The sequence below is a fragment of the Rhizophagus irregularis genome, chromosome 12 (genome assembly GCF_026210795.1).
Source record: "Rhizophagus irregularis chromosome 12, complete sequence".
NCBI lineage: Eukaryota > Fungi > Glomeromycota > Glomeromycetes > Glomerales > Glomeraceae > Rhizophagus > Rhizophagus irregularis.
Genome location: NC_089440.1, coordinates 1,311,577 through 1,326,063, shown reverse-complemented (window position 1 = coordinate 1,326,063; position 14,487 = coordinate 1,311,577). Strand labels below are relative to the sequence as shown.

The following is a 14,487-nucleotide window of genomic DNA, read 5'->3' as shown; positions in this document are numbered from 1 at the left end:
ACATGCTTTGAACAGGTTTCCTTTTTTTGTTCCAAATAAAAAATGCGCTAATCGACATTTTGTTTTAATGATTATCAGATTTTGTGTAGCAAATTTTACTAGATAAAGTAATTGAAATCCTTATCATCATCGAAAAAGTTATTATCAAAAATTTGTTTTACATTTCAAGTCTTTGATAATACTTCTTCGCCATCCCTAAAAAAGTCTTTTATCATGAAAACCCTTTTGTAGGTGTGGATTAGATAATGTTTCGTTAAATAACTTGAAACTCATTCGGTGTGTATTGTCCCTCATTGAATTTTGGATTTCCTTTTTTTAAAAACATGATTCACTCATTTATAATAGGAAAAGAAAATATGATCAAATTTGGTCAAAAATTGTCAGCTGGATTAATCTTTACATTTTAAATCGGATATTTACTTTCTAAATGAAGAAATAAATTTTCCGTGATGAATAATAATAAATAATTTGTGCCTAATCAGAATAATTAAGCATAAATAAACATTTCTGAGATGAGTTGACAACATACAGTAAATAATAATTAAACTAACCCGATTTAATGATTTTATTAATTTTGTACTTTTGTACTTTTGAAATTTCTAAAGAGGGACGATGTAAATAATATTGTGGCTAGGGTTCAGGTCTTTCCTACTTTCGATAATCTTTGTGTAATCAATGATAACTTTAAGTTCCATTTCGGCCGACTAGTAATTGTCGATATTTCCAATTAAGGGTTTTCTAGAAATTTTCTGTTACATCATATTTATGTTCACAAGATCTATAAATATAATTTCTTTTTTCTTTTCTTCTGTTACACATAACAAAATAATAATATGTGGCAGAGACATTCTGTAATAGAATGATTTCTATTATCAACTAACCATTTTTTTTGTGTAAAAGAATCCATTTAAGGAATTGTCATCCCAATCATAGTATTTATGTTTTCCTTTCTCATAATTCACAAACACATATGAAGTTAATTACTGGATTTTTTTCTTGTTAATGACTAAAAATATACAAAGGAATAGATGAACATACTTTGTATCAAATATTAAACAATACCATTTGGAAACCTTATAGATCCAAAAAGTGGTCAAAGAAGTTATTTGAGTATAATAGAAAAAAACAAAGGTCCGCAGTTATTTTTTTTTTAAATCCATAAATCGTTCACGAAAATAAACTTTATTTATAGCGTCATTATTTTTTTTGAAACATGTTTGAAATTTTTAATTTTAGTAATTTGAGGCAAATTATATCATAATATATATGCATACATATATTTTTTACGTGATTTTTATATATTTTGTACACTAAAATTAGAAAATTACCGAACGTGTTAAAGATCGCGTTAATAAAAGGTTGATAAATTATAATATTAATAATAATAATAATAATAAAAAAAGATCTCAAAAATATTTCTTTGTTAAGAATTATAAATTGATTAAGATTAGTGTATGTATAAATATGTGGCTTTTATTTCAGGTTTTTTTCTAAAAAAATTCTGCATGTTTTAAATAACGTACAACTTTGATTTGACTTGAGAAAGGAATAAAAAAAAAAAGTGGCTTATAATGTATTTTATCATATATTTATAATGTGTGTAATTTTATTATATTTTTCTATTTAAGGCAAAATTCCAGAGTAATCTTTTTGCGGATGAGCCCCAAAATGGTTACATTTTGAATATTTTGAGTTCTTTGTCATTAAATAAAAACCCGTAATTAATTCTTTATCCTGCTTAAACATTTTTCATTTTTTTTTTCGTTTCGAAAAAGATAGAATATATATATATATATATATACGACATCTTTTTTACCAAACATTAACGTAAAAATTTTTTAAAGATAAAAAAATCAAATTATTCTTATTTTATTATATTATATTATATTTTTTCTTATTACGAAAAATGAATAATATTACACAAGTTAATATGATTCATCAAAATAGTTATCATAAATTTTCTCAGGAAACTTCTAAAGCTACAGGAAATGTTACTTCGTCCAATTCGAAAGATTTGAATCAACTTCCTTATATAAAGTTACCATTTCCTCCAACAATTCGTGCATCAGATATAGCAAAAAAAAGAATACGTTCAAAAATTTGTTCGAAAAGTCCAAATGCATTCTTCGTTTATCGTAAAGCATTCGTTGACCAACTATCAAATTTTACTGGTAAAAATAAATTAAAAATGACTGAAGTTTCTAGACTCGTATCTTCCCGTTGGAAGATGGAAAGTAAACAAGTTAAACTTGCTTATGAAGAAATTGCAAAACAAGTAGAACAAGAATTAAATAATATTAGAAACAAAGATTTAGTATATACTGACGATTTTGATATTGGAAGGAGAAAGAAAAAGAATAATAAAAGAGGTCGAAGATCGGAATTTGGATTTGACGCTTTCTTTATGAATCTTAAAGGAAATTTTAATATTTCAACACTTGATTTTTCAGTAAAACCCAATAATAATGATGATAAAAATAATTCGGACAACATTAATTCTAATTGCAACTCAAATTTTAATTCTCCGTCTTTATCATCTTCATCTTCACAATTTGAATCATCAATTAATGAACATAGAGAAGAAGAATCTGTAAACTATGAAGAAAATAATAGTTCGGATGAATTATCAATTCAAGAAATTACTAATACATTTGAAAGTAATAATAATGATAATAACGATAATATTCAACAATTACAACAAAATAATTATAATTTAGAAAGATTAGAAGAATTTCCAAATTATCATTCTCCTATTTCTGATAAATTAATTTGTGATGATTCTAATTTGTTGACTCCTCCTAATCATGGTAGTGAATTGGATACTCTTTACGATAATTATAATGATTATAACGTTCAATATCAACAAAATGAATTTCATTTATATGAATCATTTTTAAAGAATAACGAAACACCGAATTATCCTTCTTATCCAATCTTCGATGAAGATCGTGGTTTAGACTTTTATTTGGGTTATTATGATAATTTATCATAAAATCAATGTTTTATTTTTAAAAAAAATTTTCATTTTATTTTTATTTTTTGTTTTCTTTCGGATTACAAAATTTAAAAAAATCTATTTTTTTTTTGGTGGGGTGTGTGGTGTAAATTTTGTAATTTTGAGCAATTACAACAAAAAAAAAAAAATTTCCTTTTTCTCCTTCTTTGTATTGTAAGATAAGATTTTCTATCACTTTTTAAGATATTATTCATATTATTCGTTCGTAAGTATTTCATTTTTATATATTATTATATTATTACATTAATTTTATCCTATTTTTTTTTTTCTTCATTTTTTCCTGTAAATTTATGCTTACTTTTCTCGTGATATCTTCTTATAAATCATTAAAGATATATTATGTGTATATATGCGTTAAAAAAAAAAAAATCTACAATTTTAAGTACGATGAAATATAATACATATTACATGCTGTACAATTACATTCATATAAGCGCAGTAGATGCTTCGATTTTTTCGAATATCGAACATTTCAACGGGTAGTTTAAATTCACTAGTTTTTTTTAAGTAATAATTTTCTTTTTTTATACTAAACTACATTTGATATCATATTATATTAAGTAAATTATGATTATGATTATTCTAGAATAAATATTTTGATTACTTTTACAAAATTGAATATTTATTTTTAATGACAATAATAGTAATAAATAAACAAACGGCCGAACACAAATCCATTTTCATGTTGATTAAAGTGGCTAAATCATGATTTTTTTTAGAAATCCAATCAAAATCATTCATTGTTACAAATAAATCCCATTAGATTAAAAAGATCCTGTCGATTCTTCTAAAAAAGATTTACCCTTTTTCTTATTCATTTATTAAGAAATGACGAAAAAAAAATCAATTTAATTTAATTAAATTATACTGAGACACTTTTATGGAAATGAAATCTTTTTTTTTCTTTTTTTTCTTTTTTTTCATAAAGTTTTCCTTTTTTTAAAACTTTTCTAAGCCACAAACAAATATTATTAATCCAAACATAAAACATAATGAATGCATGAAACGAGGTATTGATTTATATTATTGTATTTAAAATCCGCGGTTTATTGGTTTATTGATTGAACTTGAAAATAATAGACTATTTTGTCTTTTTCAATTGTAAATTTTACCATTCTTCTAAATGATTATTAAGGCTTCATTTAGTTATAAACATCACTGCCATCACCTTTTAATTCATTCTTGTTCATTCTTACACTTATGGATTTCATGATTTCTTCTTTCGTAACACATTACAGTACATATGTAGATTCTTTAATCATGGTATTTAATGATTTAATGATTTAATGTACAAAATTATTCATTTATTTACAGGTTGGTATTGCGAAAATATAAAGATTTGTTAGATTTGTAAGAATCAATCAATCTATTGTTATTCTGAAGAAGTATATAAAATACGGGTTTTCCGTTCGAGAAATTAGCCATTAAGGGGTAAAGGAGTCGTGACATATTAAAATTTCCAAAAAAAATCCCTTGTTTATTTTCTTTGTCCTTTTTTCATGACAAACATAGTAAAGAAAATTATTCGGAGGATCCGATTCTTTAAAACGATCCGTTTTTTTTTTTCTGACTTATCTTTAAACAGATATGTAAAGCATTGCATTCCATGTACTGTACAATAGTAGTACATTTGGTTCGATTTATAAAGAAGCAGCCTTAACTTTGTTATAAAAAGGTTTAAAATTGTGAATTTTCTAAAACAAAGATATAATAAAGATATTAAAAGAACGAAGACCTGCTCACTAATGCCGTCATGTGGTAACTGATTATCGTGCCCAATCAAATTAACAGAATAGACTTCATTTTTCAATACACGTTTCAGATGTTTCAGATGAAATTTTTTTTTTTGGTAATAATTTTCTTTCTTAGTCGATCCCCAAGGATAATCGAATGTTTGGGATAGTAATGATCGGAAGGAACGGGAAAACTTATTTTATTTTAGGTAATTAATTTTTTATCCAGAAAAAAAAAATATTTAATCATGATAATTCTGATAAAGTATCAATCAACCAGCAAATTTATCAAATTTAACAAAAGAATTTATTATCCGGTAACTATGATCATTTTCGATCAGATCAGATTTATTTATGTGATTTAGGAAATATAAGAATATGACAATTCCGTGTAATGATGAAAAAGGTAACAAATTTCATTATTTTACCAGAGTAATTTAATTAATTATTAATGAAAAAAATTTTTTTACATATGAAATTAAGGTTTTAACAAAAAGAAATTTAATCAATAAAAAAAAATTATCTTACATCATCTCTCTTCATAGAGAAGATTATTTTTAATACAAAGGAAAAATTAAATTATCTCTGTTATGCTCGACCAGTGTTTTTAACAAAAAAAATTATATATATATATATATATATATATAAACTATGAATATATCAGGAAAATTGAAGCAATACCCCAAATCCTTCCCATTATATTTACTGTTCTTTGACTTTTGTGGTACCATTAACGTAACCATTGTTGACATTATTATTTACTTTTTCATCCAGCGAAATAATCTTTTCAGTCTTTTTTGTTCTTCTTTTTGGTAAAATCATATCTGCGAAAAGTAAGGTAAATACTACAATATGTCCGATCCAATATACTGAATTATATGCAGTAACAACCTTGTCCCATTTCAGTAATTCAAATGATATCATAGCGTAATGTAATCCGCAAGTCTGTCCAAACCAACATGCAAATTTATGTAATCCCCTTATGGTCTTATATTTAAGTTCATTCTTTGAATCATACAATGGTTTAGTGTATGGTTCTAATCGTTTCACCCACCTTTTCTCTGTTTCAATATCTACATATTCAAGAGAGAAACATATAAAATATCCCGAATAAACTCCATGCCATAAAGCGAGGAATAATAATGCACCAAGTGATGAAAGATTTTTATTTCCAAGGAAAATAAGCCGTTTAAAGATATATATCTTGGTCCATATATTTGTATTTGTATTAAATGCTCCAACAATTTGATTAAGAGATGTGGCAAATTCGAATTTTATCTAGTGAAATATGGACAATGTTGAAATTTTAGTTAAAAAATATTTTTTTTTAAAAAAAAAAAGTACTCTGTTAATTTGTATATTATTTATTACCTTGTCAACATTAGCTAAACCATTCCATTCTGGATTCCCATTAGCGTCATAACCATTGAGGGAGATACAAGATAAAATACATGCTCCTTCAGCTAAAGTCCAAATTCCCAGATACTGGTAAAAGAATCAGATCATCAGCGAATGATGTCAATAAATAACTATCCAATAAATATAAAATAATTTACCTTCGTAAAGGAGAATTTTCCTGCCATCCACATATAAGCTAATCTTTGAATTAATGATTTGGCCGCATATTCTTTGGTCAATATATATGACATGGGGAAAAACCCTACAGCAATCTGTTGTACGCCTAAATACAAAGCTCCAATAAGGAAACTTTTCAACGCATATCTATAAGATCCAGTTGGAATATTCTTTGGGTCGGGAAATAAATTCATGGTAATAAATTTACGATACAGATTAAAAGAAAATTGTGGCCCGATCAAGAAAGCACCAAAGAAATACGCATAACCGATGGTTTCAATTAAAGGAGGTAAAGTTTGTAGTTGGATGTTTTTTTCAAATGAAATAGGTTGCTTTGGGGGACGTGTTGCCAAAGCATCAGACTGTGAATCAACCTTTTTATTATCATCTGTCTTTTTTTCGGAATTAACAGGTACAGATGATTTTGAAGATTTTGCTCCATCCATAAAATCCATTGAAAAACCGATCATTCTTAAACATAGAACACATTGCGGCATTGTCCAATCGATATCGTATTCATCGGTTGCGGTAACGTAATATCCAACAATAAGATAAGAAAAATTAAAGACAAATGATAAAGCACAAGCAAGCTTTCTATTTCCAATTAAATCCCCAAAATAACAAAGGAACCAAGTTACAATAGTAGTTATTAAAGAATGTTTGATGTCACTTCCGTTGAAAAAATAAGAAATGGAAAGACCAGAGATAGCCACAAAAAGATTACGAATAAAAGGAGCCCATACTGTTTTTAAAGGACGAAGTAGTGCAATACGATAGATAATAGCTACCAGATAACCGAATAAAATACTAAGTACTAAGGTAAGGTTTTGTTCTGGAATACCAGTAGCTGCACTAAGCGTTGCTACAACCATGCCTGAAACGTTTTTTTAAGTTTGATGAAAAAAACGATTTGAAAAAATGAAAATTTTTTTTTTTTTTTTTAGATTTAACCGATTTGGAATGGAGGAACAATTTATACGAAAAAAAAAATGGGGGGGAGAAAAATACAAAAAAGTGATGACATTCAATTATTTTTCTAATTTTCATTGGTTAATAATAATTCGATCTAATTTTTTTTAAATGATTGTTGGATCTACATATTACATTTTAATTCAGTAATGCATACCTAATAAACTTTACCTTAATAAATCCCCATTGTTTTAACCATTACAATTTTTATAGAGCTAAAAAACCCTTATTATTATTATCTTATAAATATTGTTTTAAACAACAATTTAAACATATTAAATCTATCTATTGTGAAGATCATTATCATATGTTATAAAATTTAACAAATAAAGAACAGAAAGAAATAGAAAATTCACGAAAGTTCATTATATTTTAGAAAATTAGGAATAAATTAAATAAATGTTACAAACAATAAACTAAATTTCACTCATAATTCATGCGATCACATTATAAGACGTGTAACCCAATATACATAATGTACAAACGTAATAAACGTAATACGCGTTATAAAATAAGTATTCTTCTCATAAATTCCCTCTTAAAAAAAGATTTGAAGAATACTTGAATGGTTACGAATCATAAAAAATAAAAATTTTCATTGTGTTTGCATCAAATTGTTTACATTACAGAAATTATCCAGCTTTGCCACTTACGACAATACAATACGGCACTTAACTCTTCAGGGTAACAAATGGTAATTTTGATTACCAATTTAATTAAATAATTAATGTTACGCGTTCGCTAAATTTCTATTCGTTAAGCTAAAAATTCTGTAACATTACTTGTTTACACTCGTCTATATCACAGAGTCTATACTCTTGTGGTAGAACTTCTGCGCTTCGAAGACAATGGAAGATCGACGCAAACACCGAACTTTTATAAAAAATAAATTTCAAAATTTATGGCGCGACAACTTTAAGAGACAATGCTTGGAGCAATTCAGACGCTCCAGAGAAACGCAAGTAAATCAGCGTAGATTTGGTAAAGAAAACGTTATATCTGAAGAGGAGGTATGTCCCAAACTTACATATTATATTTTCACTTGTAAGATTTTTTACCAATTTTGTTTAGTTGTTGTTTCAAATTATTAAAAACGAATGGAGAAGCTTCTTACTGAATGAAGAGAAATTCACGGGTGACTTTGATGCTGATTTAGCAGCGGCAACAGAGAAAGAATTACTTCAAGAACTCAAAAGAGGTATTGGGTGACTTTGATAGTAAATATTATCATCAATAATTATTAATTAATTCATTCTATAAGAATCATCGATGTATAATTCAAGAAGTTTAGAAGAAGAAGCGGAATATATTCTACAGTTTGAGCCGGAAGAAATATATCAAAACGATTCAGTTCAAGAAGATTCCAATAAGCTTATTATTGAAAATATTCAGAATTGTGAATATTCGCATGGACTGTATAATACATTACCGTGTTCAAACTGTTATCAATATAAACTTTCCCTAGTTGATGACCGACATTGTTTATTCCGGTGTTCAGGATGTAATATATACTTAACGGCAAATTTCTAAAGCTAACGAAATTCGGATCAGAGTAATGTAATACAGGTAAAGATTTTATATTATGTTATTAATAATTTACATAAATTATTTATTTATTTTTAATGGTTCATTCAGGGCTTGTTCACGGTATGTTTCATTTGGAACTACGTAATATACTACTGATATACTTTTATTGTAATGTAATTTATCTATCACTTGTAAGAATTTGATTATTATGAAGAAAAATTAATAATTTGAAGGGTAGGAAGAAGTATAAAGTTAGTAGGTACCACTGTACCAGAACAATTAATAAACTATAGGATTATAATAATATTCAGATGAGATAATTGTAATGATATTCCAACAAAAAAAAAATAAATAAATAAAAACATCAAACAATAATAAAATATTAAATTTGATTTATATGTATCAAAGTATACTTGAAAAATAAAGATCTGAACTAAGTTTGTGCCAAGTATTATGGTTTAATTTCATAGTTGGGAATTGGGAATTTGAAATCAATAGCCCCCTTATACTTTCATCTCAATTATTATTTGTCAGTACACATAGTTCATATAACTTAATTTCACATGTTTCACATGCATATTAATTATTTTTATATAATATATTATAATCTATAAATTTTTTATAAAAATTAGCAATAATTGTATGATGCAGTAATATAAAAATATAAATAGAAACCTTTTATAAAATATAAAAAAAAAAGTCTGAATATATTAAAAAAGTAAAATAAATAATTAAATACAGTGATATTTAATGCATTTCCTTAGAATTATAATAAAAAAAATAGTAGAATATATACTTAAAAAAGGTGTGCATTTATAAAGAGTAAAATATCAAGAGTTCTTATAAATTGGGAAAAGGCCTACCATATATATTTAAAAAGAATTTATATAGTGTATACACTTATAAAGGATGTACTTATAAAAGTGTCACTATATCTTTATTTATCATTATTAAAAGGTAAAACTTTTGTTTAATAATTAGTAAATTGAAATAAAGTTAAATTGCATGTTATTTATTAAATTGATAGAATTAAATATATTAAATGTAAGAAATAATAATTATTCTAAATTATAATTCTATATAATTTTATAATGGGTTTAAAATTTGTGCGCACCTGCACATGTGCACACCCCCATGGATATATTATATATAAAAGTCAAAAATGACATTCTAAACCCTTCATGGCTCATTAAGTAAAGTTGTAGAATAGGCAAAAATACGCATAGTAAATAAATTATTAAGGCTCTATAATATGTACGTAAGAGTTGCAGCATGAATATTTAAAAAAATCGGGATTTTACTAAAGTCACGTGATAAATAATGATCGACAAATTTACTATATAAAAATTACCAAAAATGGAGGGGTGCGCACATGCACGGGTATGCACAAATTTTATTTCCTTTTATAATTTATTTTATAATAAATTATATTTTTAATAATTAATAAATAAATTTTTATATAATTAGTTTAATAAAACTAAAATTGCATTATTTTGCAAAAAAAAATTATATTTTTTATTAAAACAATTTTTATATTATTCATTATTTAATAATTTAATTTTATGAAATATTTATTAAAACTTAAATTATTTTTTTTTTTTCTGCAATGCATTTGATAGTTTATTAAATAGTAAAATGGACTCGGATATTATATATAGTAAATAAAAAACCTAATCTAACCATTTAATATAATTAACTACCAAACCACTCGTCATGCTACATTGAGCACCCTACGTGTGTATGATCCCAGATAATTATAATAGGGGTCATGTGTAAAATAAGTATAAAATTTTGTATTTTTAATGAGCAGGTTATATAAAAAAAATGTATATTTTAAGAAAATGTTATATGCAAAAATAGTATATTACAAAAATAGGTTATAGTAAAAAAAAGTATAAAATTTCAGATAAAAATTCAAGGTCATATATAGATTTATTATAAAAATGTATATTTTAACAGTTAGTATTTTGCTTTTTATCGTACTTGTGATAATATCACTTGTTACGTTATGGGTTTTCATTGGTGGAAATCTTGATTTTGTGACGCATGAAGAAAAAAATTTATTTTGAAATTTTTTTTCTCCTCTCCTCTCTTTAGAATAGTATTAATAGCATAAGGTCTAAAATCATAAATAGGAATAGTAGAAGTTTCATTATTTTTACGTTTATTACTTAAAATATATAATATTCTTTCTTTTTTTCTTTTTTTATGACAAACCATTCTGGATATTGGTACGGATTTTTGAAATTATAAGTATGGAGAATGTATGAAGGTATTATTTCTCAATTTTTTTTACTATTTTTGCGTTTTTTTGTCTATAAACCTTACTAATGTTCTTTTTTTTAGAGTGAACTCAAACTTCAAGAAACCTTAAAGTTATAAGTGGATTTGAGTTCTTTTCTCTTTTTTGTTTTGGCGTTATTTTTTTATTTAAAAACATTATTAATGGATTTTCTTTTTTTTATTTAGGGATATTTTAACTTGAACTTTGATATTGATTTTAAAATTACAATAAATGTCTCTTATTTTAGCATTTTTTGATTTTAAAACATTATTAATTTACTTTTTTTTTATGGACCTTGGCATGAATTTTGCAATCATAAGACCTCAGACTTTAGTAATTATCTTTTTTTTTGTTTTATTTTTTTCTTTCTTTTTTTTAGGAAAATCCAAATTTCAGCTTAGAAAGTACTTGGATTTCATATCTTGGCAATAATTTTGTACTTCTTTGGTGGTATAACTTTCATTTTTAATCTTTTAGCAAACTTATTTTTGATCTTTAATGGCAATTTTTGCTTTTAATTTCTAGTAATGGATTTGATAATTTTTATTTTAATCTTTGGAAATTTTGGGATTTTTACACATGGTTTTTTTGTTATAAAATTGATATTTATTTTGATCTTGTAAATAACATAGTAGTTATCATAAAATTTTATCATACAGCATAAATTTTATCTGATAAAACAGTGTGTATTTTATTGATTTGCTAGATTTTAAACATTATATAGAGGTGATATCTAAATTTACCCTAGATTAACATATATGATATTAATATACCATAAATAAAAAAAAAATTTTAACGTAGATATATATTAATATCATATGATAAAAAAGTATATTTTAGTATTATATAAAGGTTATAGGATAAAAATGTATAATAAAATGACTAAATTTATGTATATTTTTTTTGAATTTTTATTAGTATCACAGATATGACCTCTATTATAATTGTCCAGGGTCCTACGTGTGCACTGTTGGGTGAAGTTTTTGCTCAGAAGGTATAGTTCGTATGAAACAGCCATTTTTAGCATAAATGCCCTTCTTTCTTCACAAGGCATTCACAGGATCTACTATATTGCAAATAAAAAAAAGATTATGTTGATAAAGAATAAAACCCTGATATATAAATTCCATCCAGATCGATCCTTTCACAAGTGTCCCAAAAGCATAGGGAAAGAGAAGCTTCTTCTATCCAAGTCATAGAATCCAAGGAACACATTACAAGATCAGGACTGACCAGCTGTAGATAAAGCGAAACGATTAAAACTTAAATTATATTAATTAGCTAAATAATTTATTATTAACTATTAATTTGCTAATAATAATTATATAATATTTAAAAAGCTAATATAAATAATAAAAAAAATAGAAAATTGCAAAAGTTTACTAGTGGTAATAATTATTATATTAGTTGTGATTATTAAAAAAACTTTAAATAGTATAGGTACATTTTGTAAGGTAGAAGAAGTTATAAATAAAAGATATGAAAAAAAATTAGATATTACCTCTTAAAGTAAAGTATATAACAATTGGACTTTCACATCTTTCTTCTCAATTTTTTTCAGATATTGATGCAGTTATTGTTGAATTTTTAATTTCTTTTATATTATCTTTACAATGATTTCAAATTTCACAATCATTTACTTATGAAGAGTAGCCAATATCTTGTTCATTTGATGTATAAATTATTTTTTAAGAAAATAAAACTATTGGTATTGATTAATATTTATAAATAAAAATATTATTTTTTATTATAGAACCCATCTTCTGATACTCTAAATAATAATTTCATAGAAGATATAGTAGATAAATCACAAGTAATATTAAAAGGCATATTAAATAATGTGGATATATAAAATATTGTTAAAACTTGAAAAGTTTGTCAAGTAAAAGATATATTTCAAAAAGAAAATTTAATAGTTCTTTTTAATGATGGGTCACATATTTGTACTTGTTTGAAAACAATTACAAAAGGAATAATTTGCCATCATTTTTAAAGAATTATGCTTTATTCTAATGCAGCAAAATTTCATATTAGTATTATTTCTATAAAGATAATATTTTAATGAAATTAAATAATAGTATATTTAAAAATTCATCTGTTCTTATAGCAGTAAATTATTTAATATAGCAATATCACATATAATAGATTTTATTTTTCAAAATTTAAAAAGCATTTTGAAGAAACTTATAATAATGAAAATATTTAACAAATTATTTCTAAAAGAAATAAATTTGAAGTAGTATTTTTAATTATGAAAATTGCAATTAATATTGCATTAGAAACTGAAGTGTTAGTGAATTAGTAAAATTATTAAAAGATTTTATTTCAATTAAATAAAAAAGTCAAAATGTAATTAATTTAAAAAATAATATAAAAGTAAAAAATATTGAATATAACAAAAATCATAATAATATACTTCTTTTATAATAACAACTAATTAATGTATAAACAGCAGATTCTTATGTTACTAAAATTTAGAAAGCTTCTTGTAAAAAAAGAATAAAGAGTAATATTGAAGTAGTAAAAAGAAAAAAGATAATGCATGAAACTTTAAATTATGTTAATACTGTATACAGTGTTTATTTTTTACTGTGCGACATGTGCGCAGCGCACATGATCAGAATTTTACGCACACCTTTTTTAGAAAGGATGTGTGACATGCACACAAAAAATTTTGAAATATTCTTATGTGATTGGACGCATATGTATTACAGTACCTATTATAGTAGTATAGCCATACCACTTTGTCGCACTTTTATCAAAAAATTAACACTGACTGTATATAAGAAACTAATAATAGTGGAGTAATATTAAGGTCATAATAAAGATATTTGATATGCAAAAAACTGGAACATTATCAAAGAAAATGTTCAAATATGAAAAAGTAAGATAGAGTGTGATGATAAGATATAGTGCAATATATATATAAGTTTGTTATTTTTAACTATATAAACACTTTTATCAGAAATTAAATTATTTTGGATTGCTATAATTATAAATAAAATTCTAAATTCAATTATGGTATTCCAAATTATTTTAGTACTTTATATAATAAATTACATATAAACTAAATGAATCATAGTATTTCAAAATAATTTGGGTAGCATATAAATTATGCTTGTAACCGAAACCTTTTTACATGATTTTTAGCCACATCTTTAAATCAAAATTAAGTTAAAAAATGATAAAAATTAATCTCTACATCCAGCCAAAACTATAATATAAAGTCTTTAGAGTTTTAGATGGATTTCTGGATAGTTTTTAATAACTTATTATAATTAAATTACTGAAAGTTCGAAACCCTGTCCAGCTTCATAAAGGTTTCGGCTACATGTATAATATAAATCTTATTATTATTTCATTAATAAAATATTTAATAAAGA

The 14,487-nt window shown here is 24.6% G+C and overlaps 3 protein-coding genes across 3 annotated transcripts; 2 read left to right on the top strand and 1 right to left on the bottom strand.

The window, feature by feature from the left end:
- Window positions 1-1,906: 1,906 nt before the first annotated feature.
- OCT59_003844 (uncharacterized protein) lies at window positions 1,907-2,992 on the top strand (the record flags this gene model as incomplete). The annotated part of the gene is made up of 1 exon (XM_025314548.2): window positions 1,907-2,992. One exon carries the CDS (start codon window positions 1,907-1,909, stop codon window positions 2,990-2,992), a length of 1,086 nt encoding a protein of 361 aa, XP_025184942.2.
- Window positions 2,993-4,348: 1,356 nt separating this feature from the next.
- On the bottom strand, window positions 4,349-7,196 carry OCT59_003843 (uncharacterized protein; the record flags this gene model as incomplete). The annotated part of the gene is made up of 3 exons (XM_025314549.2): window positions 4,349-6,027; window positions 6,121-6,234; window positions 6,306-7,196. The coding sequence occupies 3 exons, from the start codon at window positions 7,194-7,196 to the stop codon at window positions 5,452-5,454; spliced, it is 1,581 nt and encodes a 526-aa protein (XP_025184943.1). The 3' UTR covers window positions 4,349-5,451.
- A 943-nt stretch (window positions 7,197-8,139) lies between these two features.
- OCT59_003842 (uncharacterized protein) lies at window positions 8,140-9,193 on the top strand. Its single transcript, XM_025314550.2, has 4 exons — window positions 8,140-8,303; window positions 8,365-8,491; window positions 8,555-8,859; window positions 8,929-9,193. The coding sequence occupies exons 1-3, from the start codon at window positions 8,142-8,144 to the stop codon at window positions 8,821-8,823; spliced, it is 558 nt and encodes a 185-aa protein (XP_025184944.1). The 5' UTR covers window positions 8,140-8,141; the 3' UTR covers window positions 8,824-8,859; window positions 8,929-9,193.
- The last annotated feature ends 5,294 nt before the right edge of the window (window positions 9,194-14,487 follow it).